The sequence below is a fragment of the Aedes albopictus genome, chromosome 1, assembly GCF_035046485.1.
Source record: "Aedes albopictus strain Foshan chromosome 1, AalbF5, whole genome shotgun sequence".
Taxonomy (NCBI): Eukaryota; Metazoa; Arthropoda; class Insecta; order Diptera; family Culicidae; genus Aedes; species Aedes albopictus.
Genome location: NC_085136.1, coordinates 227374525 through 227394730, shown reverse-complemented (window position 1 = coordinate 227394730; position 20206 = coordinate 227374525). Strand labels below are relative to the sequence as shown.

Below are 20206 nucleotides of genomic sequence, written 5' to 3'. Positions count from 1 at the left end.
CACACTCAAAAAACAAATCAAAGAAAAAGCCGCAATGTATTTGTCAAAAGTAGTCAAATATTTATCGTCCAGGCAAATCAGGCACAAATCGGCGAGTTTGTTCCTCATCAATGTCCCGGCGGCGCGGTAGACATGCATACATTCAAGTACGGTAGAAGTATGTAGAAATATTTTCTGATAGAAAGCTAGCACATCTAATCATGATACATGTTACAATTGTAGATATATTTTACCAAATCAACCGTTTCCGCGCCGCACCATCTGCACAATGTCACCGCCAAGGTCAACGCATTTTCCCCCTTTGCCCTCGCACGACCAAGGAAATAAAACACGAATAGACATGCTTTACCTTCCCATCTAGCAATAAATTAAGAAAACGCACCAAACCCGCCAAATAATATTGTCATAACAATCACGCGAATGCAATCTTTCATTCACACTGAATCTAAAATTTGATTCGTGTGTGAACGTTCGCGTAAAGATTCATTGAATCACGGCCCAACCGAAGAACCACGATCGACATGATTCAATTGCTTCGGTGCCATTCTCTTTATGTAATCTTTCTTTCTGCAGTTCATTTGTATTGAGACTCGGTGGAGTTCATTGGAACGGTTTGATCCAACCGTGAGCGAACGATACAAAGCAATCAAAACAAAGAGCGCAGTTTGCAAGATGAATGTGAGTGAATGAATTTTCCCGTGCCTGGTTAAGGGTTAAATAAAGCTTTTAGAATATAATGTTATTATATTCAATTTCATCGTGTTGCGTTTAGTTATAAAAGCTAGTAGGTACATTTTTACTAAGGGTGCTTGCCCCCCCCCTGACCGAAAAGCTGGCTACGCCCTTACACGCCATTGATCTTCGCTTTTGCGAAGCTCACGTGCGACCTGGAAATTATTTCCTGGAACGGGAAACGAACGGTTATACAGATCGCCGCTAGTTTGGCCATATCCGCTACCTAGTTCTCGTTATCGGGGTTATTGGGTGATGTTTGTACTTGACTTCGAGACTGACTGCCACAGCAACTGTTGTGCGGCTTCCGTCCTGGTGCGCTGGATGCTTCTTACATCTGCGCCCAAATGTGAGAGATGACTTTCGCCTCGCATGGCCTTCGCACCTCGGCGTACGTGTTTGCCTCAGTTTTGAAGACCAGCTCGTCACTTCTCTCGCGTTTGCGGGCTGGCTTCACAGTTCTCACTCTCTTCTTTTTTCTACCGTAATCCAAGGGTTCTCTTTACCTTGGTCCGGTTGGCCTCTGTTCCTAGTGTTGGCCTGATGGGACTTGGTTTCCCAGCCCCTTGCGCGTTTCGCAACCGGCTTGGCAGTCTGATTGCTCGCGCTCGCCGTTCCCTTCTCCATCTTCGGCCTTTCACCTCTGCACGCTTCTTGGGCCGCATCTCGTCTGCAGGCTTCGACCATGCAGTTCGAGCCGTATGGTGGTTTGACCTCTTCGCTACGGCCCCTGCGATCTGCATGGTTTCGTGCTGCATCATCGCATTGGAAGCAAAGAGGAAGTTGTCCGTTTGGGTGGACCGCTCCTCCTTGCTCGCGTCAGCCGCACTCCGTTCCTCAATCAGGAGAACATACTCCTTCTTGGCCAGAGCCAACGATTTGCGGATTTTCACCACTTCGTGCTTCGCCTGTTCCACTTGTTGAACTACCTGCCGTTTGCTTGCTGGTGGGTGCACCAGCCCTCGTAGACGATCTAGCCAAACCTCCACGCACGAACGGGTTCAACGCCGCTCCGTTCGCTACTCCATTCTCGATCACGTTGTTACTGTTGATGGATTTCGAAGTCATGTCTGTTGGGTCCCCTTAGAGCCGCTATCTCTCACTGCAAATGAAGTAGTCGCCAAGGACCCTGTCGGTTATCCATGCAAGCAGGTAGGCCACCCGAGGGTTGGCCCAGGCCCTTATGGGGACTAGGCTCAGAGCCGGATCAGCGCTAATCAGGAGTGTTTCATCTGAACCTACTTCCACCCAGTTAGTTGCCAAAGCTGGGCACAGATCAGGAACGTACTTTAAGGGCATGCCACGGTTTTATGGGGTGGGAGACAGCGTCGACATTGGTCCATCCGCCATTTCATGTCAGTGTCACTCGACCTTACTGCGAGGATAGAATGCCGTCGCCATCAGCTCACTTGTGCATAGTTACCTAACTCAGTACCATCTCAGCTACCAATTACTAAGCATGGCCAGTATACCATAATCAGGAACTTACTGGCATCGTTCTTGATGTGCCCGAAACATTCCTAGCTGGGCTGTGACACTTTGGAAGCGATGTCATGTCACTTGTACAGAGTTCGCTTCCGAATGTGCGGAAATACTGAAGAGGACCAGCAGAGCCCACTGCTAGTCCCCTGCCACGCCTAGGCTTATTCCACTTGAGCAGTTCGTATATCTCGGTACTCGGTCACCTTCCGATGCCAAAGGTGGTAAGTCCACACTGGTTTATGGATATGGTTAGCTTCGGAAAGAATTATTCGCTCCCACCTACTGCTTCAGTCACTATTAGGTGTAATGATAAGGGAAGCTGTGTTGGAAAAAGATGCTGGATATGGCCATGTTCTTGGATGCTGTGAAATCGATGAGTTCGTTTGTTTCCAGTCCTGAGCATCTATGGTGGTACAGGGTGCCGAGATGAAAGATGCCCATCCTGGGCGATTGCCCACCATCGCCAAAGCAAAGCACCCCTCGCCTTCTTGATCCGTGCACCTATGTTGATCTTGGTGCCGCCATTTTGCTACCAAGGTATTGGAGGCATTCAACATTCTCCACTAGTTGCCCAGTTGCATGCCCAGCTATCGTAAAACTAGAATGATTGACCGTGTTTACATTTCGTAACATTACTTTAGGCTCCTCCCAGTTTGCAGACAGTGTATTTTTAAGGCATACATAAATACTAAGATTTTTACTTTAATAAAAATTCACACTTTCCATCTTTTTCCAATCCATATTCCCCAGCTACGCAACGTCCACCAGCACGTCAACGGAAATTAGCGCTCATCAGACGGGTCCATCGGAAACCCATCCGCCCCAAGAAGACGACGTCCGACTGCCGAGATCGATCGAACCGATTGCGTACGCCATTCGATTGATACCGTTCATCTTCGAGGACAATTTCACATTCGCCGGCACGGTCGACATCGTGGTGCGGGTGGTGGAAGACTGTGATAACATAACACTGCATGCGGTGGCCCTGCAAATACACGAGGCACATGTCCGGCGGCATGAGCCCGGCGCTAGCGATGATGATGATATTGTTGCTGATGGTGGTCGCAACGCGCGGCATTTGAGCGATGCAACAGGCAGCAATAATGATAATCGACAGGAGCACAACGAAGTGGACAATGATGGTGACGATGCAGCAGCAGCAGGACACATCGAAATAGACAGACAGTTTGTCGTGGAGAGTAAACAGTTTTATGTGCTCATGTTCAAGCGGAAATTACTTGCTGGCGAGCAATACGTGGTGAGGATTAAGTACGATGGGGTACTCAACGATTACCTGCAAGGATTCTACCGGAGCTCGTACACCGTACGGAATGAAACAAGGTAAGTTGGATGGGCTTACATTTTTGGTTTCTTGAATGCGTCAAAACGTTGAAACATCACGATAGAATGTGTCTTCTACATTACCGTAAATTTGCATTATTTCATTTTTTTTTTACTTTTCCAAAGTTCCAAAAAATAGCTCACAATTTGTGTTAGGCCAATGTTAGGCTGAGTTTACCACCCAGACAACTAATTTGCACGTTTAATGCAGTTTATGACAGTGTTAAATACGTACTTTTATTCGGATAAGTTATATCGCATAGATGCAGCAAAAGTGCCTTATGCGTGCAAATTGGAAGCGATATACAGTTATGTTCATTAAAATAGCAGTGAAATTTTCAGCCCAATCGCTCATATGAGAACTGCTATTTTTATGAACACAGTTATACGTGCATTGGGGGGATAACAACAACACTCAACCAAAACATCTTAGGAAGAACATAAATTGAACCTTATGATCCATCGAAAATGACAAAATTCTCGATTTCATTACGAACCTTATGAAAGTTTGACGGTCCAGAATAATACTCATGACAATACCTTATGAAATACGCATGATCGTAACCGATCTGAAAATTTTATAAGTTGTCCCTTATGTTTCTCATCACTTTTATTGATGTGAAAAAGTCTTAAGGACAACCTTATGAAATCAGAAGTGAGCATGATGGAGTACGTTGTGACTGAACTCGCTCTGGATCATGATCGCGAAGCTTTTTTCTGATGTGCCAGTGGAGTGCAGTGAAATCTTCCTGCAAGTGCGACTGCGCACCAGTCGAGCTGTTGACCGTTCATCAAGAAAATTTCGAGAGATCATAAACGTAAGTGTTTTTTATTCAGTTGTTTTCCTATTTACAATTATTTAATATTTTTACAGAGTCTTGTTGGCATCTGCATTGTCAAACAAGATAACATTACCGGCAGCAGCGAAAATCGCCCAGGAGACGGAGTCCGAGCCCTTGACCAAACTAACGATTGGTGTGTTTAGACCAAAGATTGAGTACTAATCATTTAAAATCTATTTCGTGAAATAAATTGTTTCTAATTTAACATTGTTTTTAAATTATATGCTATACCATGGACGATAGTCAAACCAGCATTCTTCTTCTTCTTCCTCTGCATTCATGCAACGTTTGGTCGCCTATATGTAAATCATCTTGAACCAATTATAAAGTTCATACTAATATTAATAGGGATTCATAATATCAAATTATGATTTTTTATAACGGAATGCAGAACCAATATGGTTTTCATAAAATAATCTTAAGTTTATAAAATTCATATAGAAATTACTATAACCTCCATATGTAATATGCACTGATAATCATAAGATTGTGTTACACTTTTTTTGTAACAAAAACGATTCTCATAAGACGAACTTATGATGATCATTCTGAGCTGTATACTGTCGAATTCATAAGGTAAACATTGAATATTCATAGAGATACCTTATAGCAAAAAAACATAAGGTGTTCTTACGATATTTGCTAGTTTTTTTGGCTGAGTGAACGTCATATAACAAGCGATATTTTATACTATGTACGGTCACGGTGTGCACTTTTGCGCCGTAATATGGCATCACATGCGACTTAATAATATTCGAACAAAAAGCCATTTTGTCACCTCAGTGTCAAAATAATAATCTGAACCTTTGGATTATTGAGCCCCACTTTACAGCTAATTTACCGTATATGCGTCATAAGTGCTGGTTAAATGCAGGTTTTGGCCCAATGTACGGCTGATTAAATGCTTAAATGTCTTATCCCCCAGATTGTCAAAAATAAAAAAACGAAATATTGCACCCTGCCCATTTTACGGCTTCCCTTTCTCTTCTATTTTTATCCTCACTCTCCTGTGAAACTTTTGAGGCTTGGGGACTCTAACTTATACTTATTAAAAATAACCTTGTTAGAGTGATCCATGAAATTTAGCTTTTTTTTACTTTGTTCCGAGCACTTTTAGAATTAAAAAAAAAGATATTTGATTTCATCATTCATAAATCGAAGGTTGAGGTTGCCACCAGAAACTGTTACTAAAGATTTCGTCAGTTATAACCGTAAGACGTCATTCGTTGGTGAGCTACCGCGCGAGACAGTCGACAGTTTCACGCGTCCGGGATTCTCCTCGTTTTTTTTCAAATCCATTGGTTTTTCCGAGGTGCAAGTGCGACAGTGTGCAAGCAGTGATTGTCTCAAGCTACGCTTGCAAGATTTGTTTCATTGGCAGAGCCATTACCCGTCGAAAAGTGCTATTTTCGTGCGTATAGCCGTCCACGTGGTCCGGTATTTTTCCTCAGCGTACCCACGCTCACGCTTAGATCACGTTGGTGAGTGTCCGATCAACGTGTGTGTGAGCAGTCTTCGACCAACACCAACCCAGCAGCAGTGAGAGCAGAGAGAGCAAATCATCGTGCGTTTCCACCCAGACAACCAATTTGCACGTATAATGAAGTTTATGTTCATGTAATACGTACTTTTATGCGGTAAAGTTACATCGCATAAGATGCAGTAAAAGTGCCTTATGCGTACAAAAGTGGAGGCGCTATACGTGCATTGACGGAAAAATAATGACGCTATATGACTTGAAGCGATATCTTAAGCGATGTACGGTATGCACTATTGCGACGTAATATAGCACCTTATGCGACTTAAAATATTCGAAATAAGAAAAAATCTAGTCACCTAAGTATCGAACTAATAACCTTTGGATTATCGAGCCGCACTTCATACTTAGCACCAAACACTACTTATGAAACACACTTTAATCAGTCATGACATTCTAACTCACCTCAGTGCCTGTTGGAATGCACTTGGTTTCTGTGCGCTGTACTTGTTCGGCAGGCTCTTTGAAAATCAAAATGATATAGCATGATTTCCCGCACAGTTACCACTACTCCTCTCTTGCTAACACCACCCGTTGTTAATTATAAGGTCAACAAAACAAAAATGATGACTTTGTAACTTGTTTTGTAACCATAATTATGACTTATCACTTTCTTTTAGCTTTTTGGCACTCCAACAGGCACTCATTGTTATCACATATCACATCGCCCAAGTGTGTTTATTGTGGCAGCGATCGTCCACATGATCTGATTGCTTGCTCAAGGTTCGTACAGCAGAAAAAACATCAAAAACGATCCTTGCAGCAACGATCACGGCGAAGCTACGCTGAAATGCTGAAAAAAAAAAACTGCCCCGACCGTTGAATCCCGTAACATCTAGTCGTCTTTATCTCTCGATGATCAGGGCTCTGACTCTGAGGTCGGGGACGGGGCTCCCTTTGTTTTTAAAGGTGAAACGAGGAAACGGATGAGGCTCCAGAGACCCACCAAAAACCTCGGAATCCGCCTAGCAGCGACTCCCAACCCACCATGACAAATTTCAAGAGTGGTAAGAAAGTCACAAAACGTTCCCCTCCGGGATTCAAAATCCAGGACGAACGAGACTTTCCATCACTCTCGGGAACATCTAAAATCTGAGATGTCCCACGTTTTTCGAATTCTCAACCGGAAAGACAGCATTCGGAGCACCAGGAGCAACCTCAGGATGCGCCATTGTTTACGCTCTCTGGCATCGTAGACATCATCCTCAGCTTCTTCAATGCTTCAGATTCCGTGAAGAACATTGTAAAAAGACTTCTTCCTTGTGTGATCTCTCTTTTGAAGCAGTTGGCTTCTAAAATGCCCCTCCTTGCGACAATCGTATCATTCGATGGCTAATTTAACCACCGAGGTCGAAGATACGGTTCCTGTTCTACACTGGAACTGACGTAGTATTACACCGAAAATAGACGTCTTTAAATTTTTAGTTAACAATTAACAATGCGATGTTTTTGCACTATCCGAAACATGGCTGACACCTGATGCAACCTTACTTTTTCCCGATTATAATATCATTCGCCTTGATCGATCCGACTCGTACGGATGGGTGATTCTAGGGATCAAGAAGCAGCACTCATTTTACAGAGTCGATTTTCATCCGATGACAGGCATTGATGCCGTCGCATGTGAGGTGACCATCCGAGGTAAAAGCCTCAGTGTTGCCTCCATATATCTTCTTCCGAGAACTGCGATATCTCGCAGGGATTTCGCCCACATCTCCTCGGGGCCCGAGCCTCGGCTGCTCATGGGAGATTTCAACTCCCATGGTATAGCCTATAGGCTGGGGTGAACTGTACGATGACAGTCAATCAACTTTGATATATGACCTCTGCGACGATTTCAACATGACAATTTTGAATACCGGAGAAGTTACACGAGTGGCACCTCCAGCTCAAGATGGCAGCCCTAGAAACAGCCGATTAGACCTCTCAATCTGTTCGAGCTCACTATCGCTGGAGTGTACATGGAAGATTATCCAGGATCCCCATGGTAGTGATCATCTGCCGATCGTTGTTTCTATTTCCAATGGTTCACATCAACCTCCATCTATCGACATCGCCTACGATCTCACCAAGTACATTGGCTGGGAGAAGTACGCGGAAGCAATTATCGACGGTGAGCAATTGGTAGAAATTCTTTCACCGCGGGAAGAGTATCGGTTTCTGTCCGAGCTGATTATTAGTAGCGCGCTTCAGGCACAACGTCGACCAGTGTCAGGGCCGTCTGTTCGCAGGAAACCCCCCAATCAGTGGTGGGATAGCGAGTGTGCAGAAATCTATCGCGAGAAATCCGCGGCGTTCAAAGAATTTCGGAAACGCGGTTCGGTCGAAAACTTTAACCGGTATGCTTCCCTTGAAAGCAAATTTAAGAACTTGGTCAAGGCGAAGAAAAGCGGTTACTGGCGTCGGTTCGTCGAGGGTTTGTCGCGCGAGATTTCAATGAGAACTCTTTGGAACGTCGGAAGAACAATGCGTAAAACCCGAGAATCCCGCGTCAGACCATAACTCGTACCGTAAAATAGCGCTGTTGTCTTGCCTACGGAGTTGTTGGAGAAGATGATTCTCTTTCGACTGGACAGATGGGTTGAGTCGAGTGGCATGTTGTCAGATACACAATTTGATTTCCGCAGAGGCAAAGGAACGAACGACTGTCTTGCGTTACTTTCTTCAGAAATTCAGCTTGCCATTGCTCAAAAGCAGCAAATGGGCTCAGTGTTTTTGATTGTCGATGTTCTTTCCGACAAACTACACGAAAGTGGCCTTTTACCAATTATAAACAACTTTTTGTAAAATTTGCTGTTTGAGAAGCAGATGAGTTTTGCTCATGGTAAATTGACAGTTTCACGAATTAGCTACATGGGTCTCCCCCAGGTTTCATGTCTAAGCCCCCTTCTTTACAACTTTTATGTTAGAGACATAGATGATTGCCTCATGAAAAATTGCACGTTAAGACAGCTTGCGGATGACTGTGTTGTTTCTATAACGGGATCAATAGCAGTCGATCTGCAAGGACCACTACAGGATACTTTGGACAATTTGTCTACTTGGGCTCTTAAGCTGGGTATCGAGTTCTCTCCGGAGAAAACTGAGATGGTTGTCTTTTCTAAAAAACATAAACCGGCTAAGTTTCCGCTCGTTCTGATGGGTAAGACAATCACTCATAGCATGTCTTCTCAATATCTCGGCGTCTGGTTCGACTCCAAATGCACTTGGGGGAAGCATATTGTGTATCTGATACAGAAGTGCCAAAAGCGAATCAACTTTATGCGAACTATTACCGGAACATGGTGGGGAGCGCATCCGGAAGATCTGATCAGGCTGTATCAAACAACCATTCTGACGGTTTTAGAATACGGTAGCTTTTGTTTTCAATCCGCGGCGAAAACACACTTTCTGAAGCTTCAACGGGTTCAGTACCGTTGCCTTCGGATCGCGTTAGGTTGCATGAACTCGTCTCACACAATGAGTTTAGAGGTACTTGCTGGTGTACAGCCTCTGACAGACCGCTTTGCGGAGTTGTCGTTCCGGTTCCTCATCCGATGCGAAGTTGTGAATCCGTTGGTCATAGAAAATTTTGAAAAGCTGCTCGAACAGAATCCTCAAACTCGTTTTATGAGTGTGTACTACTGGTACATGACGCTGGAGGTTAGCCCATCTCCGGTTAACACCAATCGTGACAACTTCTCAGACTTCGACAGCTCCTCAGTGGATTTTGATCTCTCTATGAAGGATGAGTACACCGGTATTCCGGAATCTTTTCGTTCCATAGGTATTCCACAGATTTTTGCAAGTAAGTTCGGGCATGTTAGCGGGGACAGACAGTTCTTCACAGATGGTTCAAAAACCGATGAGTCGACTGGATTCGGTGTCTACAACGAATTTCATAGCGCCACCTTCATGCTTCAAAAGCCCTGTTCTGTATACGTAGCGGAGCTAGCGGCTATATACTACACCTTAGAGTACATTCACACTCTTCCACCTGAGCACTAGAGATGGTCGGGTTTCAGATTTTACAGACCCGAACCCGACCCGTACCCGAACAATTTTCAATTTCAAAACCCGGACCCGACCCGTACCCGAGAATTTTTTGTTCCGTCAAACCCGGACCCGACCCGAACCCGAAAAATTTTCGTCGATCAAACCCGAGCCCGACCCGAACCCGAAAAAAATTTTTCCAATAAACCCGGCCGAAACCCGAGTTAAATAATAATCATTAAATGTATCGGATACAACAAATGAAACATTTTTCTGAATACTGATTTATCTACATTGGTATCAAACCCGACTTGAACCCGACATTATTCAAACCCGACCCGACCCGTACCCGAGAATTTTGAAATTGTTTAAACCCGGACCCGACCCGTACCCGAGCTTTTTTCAAATTTCCAAGCCCGAACCCGACCCGTACCCGTCGGGTTCGGGTTCGGGTCGGGTTTCGGGTTTGAAAACCCGAAACCCGACCATCTCTACTGAGCACTACTTCATTTTTACCGACAGTCTAAGTTCTCTGGAGGCTGTTCGGTCAATGAAACGGATGAAGCACTCAGCGTACATCCTGAATGGAATACGCCAAGTATTGAGTGCTTTGACCAAACGCTTTGTTACCGATTTTGGTAACAATGGGAAAAATCGACCCACTTGCCAGAGGAAAGAATTAATTCCAACTAACCACCCACGTCAACCCACTGTGAGACTTCGCATGGAGTACTAGAATTTTTGTCAACACTAACGCCAAAAACCAAATTCGCTCCTGTCGGGCGAAATCCACGGTGGTAACACCAGGTCCGGCGGCGAAAAGGCGAAGAAAGAAGAGAAACGAGAGATGCGGAAAAACCTAGAGGATTCGGGATCAGTCGAGTCGAGTCCTCCAAGCAAACGAGACGAAATTGGAAAAACTATCGTGACAGAGGGAAGACCTGGAAGTCCCCACGTGGGTAATTCGAAGAGGACCCCGCGAGTGCCCGCGAAGTTGCGTCGATCCGGTGGCCGATTGTCGGGAATTACGGCCTGTTTGGTGCCCGCTGTTTTTGTGAAGTGAGTGCGATTTGGTTAACCCGGTGCTGCGACGCTGTCAGGAAGTCCCTACGGCCACCCGCCACCTGGTAACACACCCAGGACGAAGAGAACAATACCACGTGGACAGTTATCCACAGCAGATCCCTATCCGGCGCTCGGAGGCCGCGAAGTCTAAAAAGTTCCGTGCCCAAACACGTTGTCAGGGAGCCACCTGCTACGCGGACCAATCGTTCGCCACGAGGGCCCAACCACCGTCCAAGAACCCTCTCGACCCCTCCGGCCCGCCAAAGGCGCCCAAACACCAACATCCGGTAGCCGCGCCGGCTCACAAGCCAGGAACCACCTCGGCCACGACGGGGCCTCCACCAGCGTCAAAGAACGCCTCCGAACCCGCCGGCCCACCAGGGGCGTCCGTGCAACAACCTACAGCCCCCTCGCCGGCCCACAAGCCTGGATCCACCGGCGACGCGGGCCAATCGTCCGCGACAAGGCCCCCACCAACGTCAAAAGAACCCCGGCAAGTCCACCGGCCCGCCAAAGGCGTCCGAACCCCGACATCCGGCAGCCGCGCCGGCCCACAAGCCTGGAGCTCCCAACTACGTCCGCGACGAGGCCTAACCAACGTCGGAAGAACCCCGGTAAGTCCACCGGCCAACCCCGGGGCACCCGAGTACCAACATCCGGCAGCCAACAAGCCATCGATCCTGGAGTCACCTCCGGAACGCCAGTCCGCTTGGATTCCGCCCAAGCCTAAGCCTAGCATCAGGGCAGCCTCTTGGAGTAAAGGTATGTCTCCGTCGCCCCTTCCTCAAAGGGCCCCAACAATAGGTATCGGCCGCAACGTCTACTAACCCTAACCACTAACCCCAAAATGGAAATAAAATAATTAAGATGTAACTTTTCATGGTTTCAAAATCAATTTTTGAACTCTGGTACTTGTCCTTGCATGCGCAATTGCGTCGATTATTCCTCGTATCGTCCATTTCCGCTTTTGTTAATGTCCCCTAAGCAGGTGGTGCCGACCCTGAGAACCAAACCCACGGTGAGCTAGTTTGGGACGTTCGGACGTCCACTGCACAGGCGTGTGGACGTCATCCGCAGTTACAGCTTTTACACCATCACCATAGCTTGGGTCACTAGCGAAGGCGATATTTAAATACGAGCGTCAAATCGCCTTCGACGAATTTTTTGCATTGGCCCGTCAGGAGATCTTGATCAGCTGGCTACAAAAATGGAGAGATGGAGAAATGGGTAGATGGTTGCATTCCATCATTCCACAGGTGTCGAAGAAGCCATGGTTCAAAGGGTTGGATTTAGGCCGCGATTGCATTCGTGTGATGTGTCGGCTGATGTCCAACCACTATTTGTTGAACGCACATACCTTCCGTATTGGGCTCTTAGAAAGCAATCTCTGTGTCTGTGTCGTGGCTTATCAGGATATCGAACATATCGTGTGGGGATGCAATGAGTATCGTGAGGTCAGATCTGATCTGCATGAAATTCTCCGGGTCCGAGGAAAACAACAGAAACCCGTTAGAGAAGTGTTGGCAGGACTTGATTTGGAATGCATGAACCAGATTTACCAGTTTTTGAAACGTGTTGACGTCAGAGTTTGATGTGTACGTTCCTTGTTTTCGTTGTCCGCCTTTTGGTTTTGTTGTTCGCCCCTGTCTGTCGTCGCCCCCCTTCTGTTTGTCCTCTTCTTGTCGTTGTCTACCAATAAAGTCCTTTCTTTTTGGTTCCGTTACAGATATGGACAATTTGTCCCATCAATGTTTTTAGTATAAGTTAGCAAATAATTTAGTTTTAAATCCATAAATCCCTCCTTCCCAATTTTATTTTTTTCTTTTCTTTCTCAATCCTTAACCTCGAAATAGCAGTAATAAATTGTAAAATGAAAAATCAATGTAAAGACAAAAGATTCTGGCTCAGTTATGCCCATGTGGCGCCCGAGCCTACCAAATAAACGAATAAGTTAAAAAAAAACCGCAAGACTAAGAGCTAACAGTTTATTGCTTCCGTCTTGTTTGGTGGTTCGCTAAGTAATGCCATTTTATTTCTCTTTTGGAATCAAGGCCTACAACTATCATAACTAATCAGCCGAGGCTTGCTACAGTATGTTTGTTACGGTTTCCATTTCAGATGGCTGGCCACAACACAGTTTCAACCTACGGATGCCCGCCGAGCTTTCCCTTGCTTCGACGAGCCTGCCCTGAAGGCTCGATTTAGTATAAGCCTTGCCCGTCCCAAAAGCATGGTATCGCTATCCAATATGCCAAAACTGAAGTCTTACAATGCACCGTAGGTTGATTAGTCCATCATCATCCGAAACAAACAGGATTGTAATTTTGTTATTGATCTGTTTCAGAGAACCCGAACTGGAAGATTACGTATGGGACATCTACCAGCAGTCGGTTCCAATGTCCACCTACCTGGTAGCGTTTGTGGTATGTGACTTCGTACACCTCAGTTCGGGGAATTTCGCCGTATGGGCGCGGTCCGATGCCATCTCGTCGGCTCGTTATGCACTGGATGTGGGACCGAAGATTCTGAAGTATCTGGAACAGTTTTTCGATATCAAATATCCGCTGCCCAAGATGGACATGATTGCGCTGCCGGATTTTAGCGCTGGAGCTATGGAGAACTGGGGTTTGATAACCTATCGGGAAACGGCAATGTTGTATGAGGAAAATGTGTCCGCTAACAGTAATAAGCAGCGAGTGGTGACGGTTGTGGCTCACGAGTTGGGTAAATTATAGTTGGGAACATTTTGAACTAGGAAACTCATGGGTTGAATTTCTATCGACAGCGCATCAGTGGTTCGGGAACCTGGTGACGCCGACCTGGTGGACGGATCTGTGGCTCAACGAGGGCTTTGCTAGCTACATGGAGTATCTAGGTGTGGATGCTGTGGAACCTGCTTGGAAGTCTATGGAGCAGTTCGTGGTGAACGAGCTGCACAACGTGTTTTCGCTGGATGCTTTGTCTTCGTCGCATCAGATATCGGTGAAAGTTCACAATCCTGAAGAAATAAATGAAATTTTCGACAAAATATCCTACGGCAAAGGGGCAGCAATCATTCGCATGATGGACCATTTCCTTACAAGTGATGTGTTCAGGAAGGGATTGACAAATTATTTGAATGAAAAGTAATTATCTAGCTATTTGTTCTGCTGTATTCTAATTTTAACGACTCTTTTCCGCAACAGGAAATACCAGAGCGCTGAACAGGATGACCTATGGACTTTTCTAACTGCAGAAGCCAGAAGCCAAAACGTGTTTGATGATTCGATATCTGTGAAAGAAATCATGGATACATGGACATTGTTAACCGGATTCCCAGTAGTATCAGTAACTCGAGATTATGACAGCAAAAGCATTGAGTTTTCCCAAGAACGGTTTATTTTCATCGAACCAAGTAATGATACGTCGTCGAAGAAAGGGGAAGAACATCCTTTGTGGTGGATTCCAATCACATTTACCACTCTGGGTGAAAGTAACTTCAACAACACAAAGCCTTTCATTTGGATGAAAGCAGAAGATAAACTGGTTTTACAAGACATGGATATTCCTAATCATGACTGGATGGTGGTAAATATTCAACAAACTGGTAAGTACACTAGTAATAGGTATATACATATTTAGTGTGAGATAGCTATTCAGAGTCCAAAGATTGTGACAAGATGGAGGATCGAAAATTAAAATGGCGTCCAAAAATGATGACCAGATAATCGAAGATGGCGAACCAACATTAAAGATAACAAAACAAAATACATGATTGCAGTTTTTGTGATGGTTTGAGCTCTGAAACCATGTAATTTTGGACACAGAACGGACAAGTGTGTACTTGTACTGGGTATTTTTCATATAAAATGGTCAAAATGGAAGTGCTGTATCTTGGCTTCTAGAACATCAGTTGCCCTGAAATTTTACCTGCGGCTCAAATATTAGGACGTATGAATAAAGTTGAGTAAATACTCTTTACTAAATCTATGTGAAGCCGTGGAGCAAATCTCTGTGAAACTTTATCTGAGTAAAGAGTATTCACTCAGCTTTATTCATATGGTTTATTATTGCAACTAACTACCGTATTCTATCTTGTTCTCAAATTGTTCTGCTCTTATGAGCGTAATCTTGTTTATTGCTATTTAAAGCAACTTTTTAGCATTGAAAAGCTGTTCAATTACCGTTATAATGCGACAAAAACAGTACTTAGTGATTACCTGGGTAGAGTTACGAATAAGGAATCAAATAAGAAGCATACTCAATTTGATAAATATTTTCAGGGTATTATCGGGTAAACTACGATCAAAAGAACTGGGCCATGATTGTGGACCATTTGATGAGTAAGCAGAAGCACACCACTATTGCACCTTCCAATCGAGCACAGCTAATCGATGATGCTCTGAATTTGGCCCGTGGAGGATATCTGAACTACAGCATTGCACTGAACGTTACCCGATACTTGGTACACGAAACTGAGTATGTCCCATGGAAGGCCGCCATTGGAGCGTTGAACTTCATCGACTCAATGCTCATCAAAACAAGTAGTTATGATAAGTTCAAGGTAATCAAGTTGTAATAGAACTTAGCGCGTTATAAATTTGCTTTGAATTGTTCAATACTTCCAGAAATATTCTTTGCACTTGCTAAAACCTATTTATGCCAAAGTTGGTTTCGAGGATCCCAAGGATAGTCCCCTGTTGACGGTTTACAAACGAGTTGATGTACTTACTGCTGCCTGTCATTTAGGCTACAGAGATTGTGTTAGCAAATGTGTTCAAAAGTTCTACGAATGGATGCACGAACCCCATCCGGACATCAACAATCCGTAAAAGCGGTTCAATTCTACTACTTGATCAGTCTTTTAACAGTCTCGAATTTTTTACAGTGTGTCTCCAAATTTAAAGAACATCGTCTATTGTACGGCCATCAAGTATGGCGATCAAGCCGAGTGGGATTTTGCCTGGGAGCGGTTCCAAAAGACCACCATTGCTAGTGAGAAGGAAACGCTTCTGTCCGCACTGGGATGCTCGCGGGAAACGTGGATCCTGACGCGCTTCCTGGAGTACTCGATGACCGACGAGTACGGCATCCGTAAGCAGGACGTTTTTCGGGTATTCATAGCGGTGTCCAACAATGTGATCGGGCAACCGATTGCGTTCAGCTACATTCGAAACAACTGGAAGAAGATGAAGGACTAGTGAGTATCTGTGTCGGTGGTCTGTAGAGCTTTCTTCGACAAGAGACCAACTGTAAAACTGTTTCTGTAGATTAGACTTTCTGTTAGATCATATTGATCAAACTTTTAATTAAGGACCCTTAATTAAAAGTAGTGTCAACCAAATTTTAATTACTTTTCCAGCTTGGGAACGTCTATGTCCAACTTGAATATGATCCTGAAATACTCAACCAAACGCCTGAACACTCAATATGAGCTAGATGAGGTGAATTGTAAATTTCATATTACCAAGTTTTCCATGTGATAACACAGCCGCCTTTCAGCTTAAAGAATTCGCTCAATCCCACGTGAAGGATACTGGACGGACCATCCAGCAAGCCATCGAACGTGCTCAGGCTAATATCTTGTGGATGGACATGAACGCTGATACCATCGTACAGTGGCTCAGTGATGTAGGCTACGATCCCGACGATGAAATGTAACCGGCAACGCCGTACAAGTTTGCAGATAAATGGCAAATGTTTCCACAAAATCTGTAGTTTCTGTTGTTCATGTTGAACGAGGTGAAGAAGATCAATGAAGTGTGCCAAACAATCGATCCGTTATTTGCTGTTTTATTCCACATACGTACGTGAATGCTGCTTTAACCGTGAGGAATCTCTCATCATCTTCCATCAGAATCATCGTTAGTGTATGCTCTATGCAAAGGAAGACTGTACATTGGTTGTCAAGTTAAAGAAAAAGAACATTTCCTATCTTTGGCAGCCAGTTTAGTGTCATCTGTAGTAAGAATCGATGGATTTGAGCAATCATTTTAATTTATACTTTAAGCTCCACAACCAAATTCAAAAGTCGATGTAAGTTTTAATTAGTATAATAGTTTTTTGTACATTAATTAATTATATTGTACTTAAGTGGCTTTAATTAAATTGAACATATTTTTTTAATTGCTTGAAACTTTGTCTCTATATCATTTAATAACGGAGAACAATAAAAGAAATGCCCCACCAAAGCAAGTTAAAAATGAACCCCTTGTGGGACAAAAGATCATTGTTACCTCTGTTTGGCAGCGTATCGTAAACAAATGAAGCTTGATTGCAAGCTTCATGCCCTTCATTAATCACTGTGGAAGGGCTGAAAGAATACTCAAAGTGAAAAGAGGTTGAGTTCCTGTGTGAACGTAGCACCTAACCAGCAAGAAGCCCTTTTAAATCTCTGGAACGCTCCTGAAATCTACAGAAACGCCCCTGAAACCACATGAAAACCTCTCAAGTCCCCTGGAATGCCTCTGAAACTCCCCAAAACACCCTTGAAACCTTGTCACCGCTCCGCAGAGGGCGCATGAGACTCGGAGACAAAAATAGGTAGTAAAGAAGAAGAGTTGCCTTGGGCATTGGTCCCCCGACCCAATGACTTGACCCATGGCAAAAATCTGGTTCGATAAAAGGCGGAACCACACGCTAAGTTATACGAGCCATCCCAGACAAAAAAGAAATTTCACTTTCCCAGATAAAAAATGTAGTGATCAAATGAGGTGTACTTACGTATATTGTTGAACTTATCCTAATTATCCTTAACCTATTGGTAATGTTGAGTGTGGTGATAGTGTTCGCGTGTATCCCACGGCGACAGCACATCTTGATCTGTCCGGACAGTCGAAGGGGGGAAATACCACCGGCGCCATGCCGGCAACCCCGCTGCTTGGCACGCCCTTGGCGCTATCACCACCACGACACCACCTAATCATGGCACAAAGCACCACCATGATGTTGGATCAAAGAAAAGGCCTAAACAGGCATCAAGAATAAAAATTAAATCTCTGGTACACTTGGCCCCTACTAAACTTTGTCTAGCTTAAGCCTTACCGATCTCGCAGAATTTGCTCTACTCCCTAGGGCACATAGCTGAACTTGGAGTATTCATGCTGATTTTTGCTACGCTCTGCAGAAGTGGGGAACAATAGCACATTTGTTAAAACATATAACATTCTTCTCACTTCACCAACTCACATCGGTCAGACCCGAACTATCCACAACTAAACGAACTAGGTACTTGTAACTTGTACGCGCGCGGTCTGCTTGTTGGTTAACCGATAACTGATGGCTCTCGTTGACCCTCATAATGATTTTATTGGCTTCAGAGATGAGTGTGATGAGTGGTACTAAAGTGAGTGGTGCTCAAGATCGATCAATCTAGCTGATAACGGGAGATCATCCTCGATCCTACCAGAGAGTGAGGGTATGCTTAGGGTTCCTAATACCGGTGCGTGGGTTTTATGGTGAACTAAGTTAGGTGATGTCGGGTTGAATTTAAGTGGTGTTGAAGCAGCTTGCGCCCAGCGGAGCATACAAGGGGCATGCGGCGCGATCGACCGACAATTTGCAACGATCGATCCGATGATCATGTTGTGTTGTTCGTATTGTATCAGTGTGATGATTTGACATGGCAATATATAACTGAAACTCCTATTTTGGTTGGCGAGGCTGGGAGCTTCATAATCGACTCAGTACGCGAGAGCAATGATTATGTACCATAGCCATCAAACCAAAGGAGCAGGTTACAACCTCCTGGAACACCCCTAACATCTCTGAAGGTAGAATGGTGACGCTTTTGTTTTTCCTTCTCTAAACCATAGGGGGGAAATTTGCTCAACAGACACCCAAACAGGAAGGTTCAGGTTTTGTGGAATTAAGGCCGTCTTCTACAATTAAAAAAAAAAGCCAGGATTACTCTCTCCTCGACCGACTAAACACGTTCCTATGGTCGCCAAACCCTTCGTCTCTTCGGAACCATTGCTTAAGATAGGGGCTAGTGTACATCGCACCCTCAATGTTAGCTGCGTAGCCCGCAGCAACGAACATCGATGACTCGCTTTGGAGAGTCCATCACGGTAGCATGTTGGCGCTTAGCCAGTTTCCCGAGTGGCCCTCACCACTTTTTTTGCCCTCAGAAGGCGTTAACCCCACACCCGCGCCCATCTGTTTTGCAGACATCAAGAAACGTGAAACCAAATCTGACCTGCTGGAGGCAAGGGTATCACTACACAGTTAAAAATAATGAGATTTACACGTCACGTAAACTTCAGTTTACTCATGTAAACTTAATGTTATGATGGTTTACATGATATATCATGTAAATTTGTGTTATATGTCATGTAAACTCTCAGAGTCATGCTGAATTACATGACATATAATGGAAGTTTACATGATATTTCATGAACTTTACATGATATGTCATGTAAACTTCTATGATATCCCACGCTCCAATTATGTGCATCATATGTCACAGAATTTTACACTCTTTTTTCGATCTGTGTACCCTTTGGGCCCTATCAGCTACACCAGAACCTGCGCCGGCCCTTACCGGGCACCCTTTTCCAACCGCGGGCTCGAATCCAACCCAGTAGACCTACGAATAACATAGGAGAAAATACGACTCGATACAATCGGCAAAGACCCACGCGACGAAATAAGGACTACGATTGGAAACTTGGAACATGGAATTGCAAGTCACTAGGTTTCGTAGGATGTGACAGGATAATCTACGACGAACTACATCCCCGCAACTTCGACATCGTGGCGTTGCAGGAACTTTGTTGGACTGGACAGAAAGTGTGGAAAAGCGGGCATCGAGCGGCTACCTTCTATCAAAGCTGTGGCACCACCAATGAACTGGGAACAGGATTTATAGTGTTGGGCAAGATGCGACAACGTGTGATCGGGTGGCAGCCGATCAACGCAAGGATGTGCATGTTGAGAGTTAAGGGCCGTTTCTTAAATTACAACATGTAAGTATTGGGTAGTCAGTCGGGTGTACTACAAAGACTCCCCGACTCAATGGCCTCAGGGTCGGCACGTTCACTATACAATTAACTCGCGGGCAGGTAATTTCCGTACAAAATGGAGGAAAACCACAGCACATTTACGCGTTACAACAGTTTATTTGTACTACAACTTTCTTGGCTTATTCCTGGCACTCTCACTCCCACTTTCTTACATACTTTCTGACCTTTGTGTTGCGGGGCCCCTTATCCTTCTGTTCCACCACCTCTCCTTCCTCGTCTCCAACGGCGACTCG

The 20206-nt window shown here is 44.7% G+C and overlaps 1 protein-coding gene and 1 long non-coding RNA gene across 12 annotated transcripts in view; one reads left to right on the top strand and one right to left on the bottom strand.

Annotated features, from left to right (window-relative positions):
* The window catches only part of LOC109432155 (aminopeptidase N), a 94545-nt gene extending 77459 nt beyond the window's left edge, over positions 1–17086 (top strand). For all 11 annotated transcript variants that reach the window (XM_029856946.2, XM_062846353.1, XM_062846352.1 and 8 more), the window contains 10 exons: positions 2965–3555; positions 13090–13248; positions 13316–13695; positions 13757–14096; positions 14157–14557; positions 15234–15514; positions 15579–15778; positions 15839–16150; positions 16313–16394; positions 16453–17086. In XM_029856946.2, the coding sequence (XP_029712806.1) occupies positions 2965–3555; positions 13090–13248; positions 13316–13695; positions 13757–14096; positions 14157–14557; positions 15234–15514; positions 15579–15778; positions 15839–16150; positions 16313–16394; positions 16453–16611 (2905 nt within the window). In that variant the 3' untranslated portion in view covers positions 16612–17086. The remainder of the gene's footprint in view (positions 1–2964; positions 3556–13089; positions 13249–13315; positions 13696–13756; positions 14097–14156; positions 14558–15233; positions 15515–15578; positions 15779–15838; positions 16151–16312; positions 16395–16452) is intronic.
* On the bottom strand, positions 16942–18695 carry LOC115257684 (uncharacterized). Its single transcript, XR_009996434.1, has 2 exons — positions 18139–18695; positions 16942–18070 (listed from the first exon to the last, which is right to left on the bottom strand). It is a non-coding gene; the product is annotated as an uncharacterized LOC115257684 (long non-coding RNA).
* Between the last annotated feature and the right edge of the window lie 1511 nt (positions 18696–20206).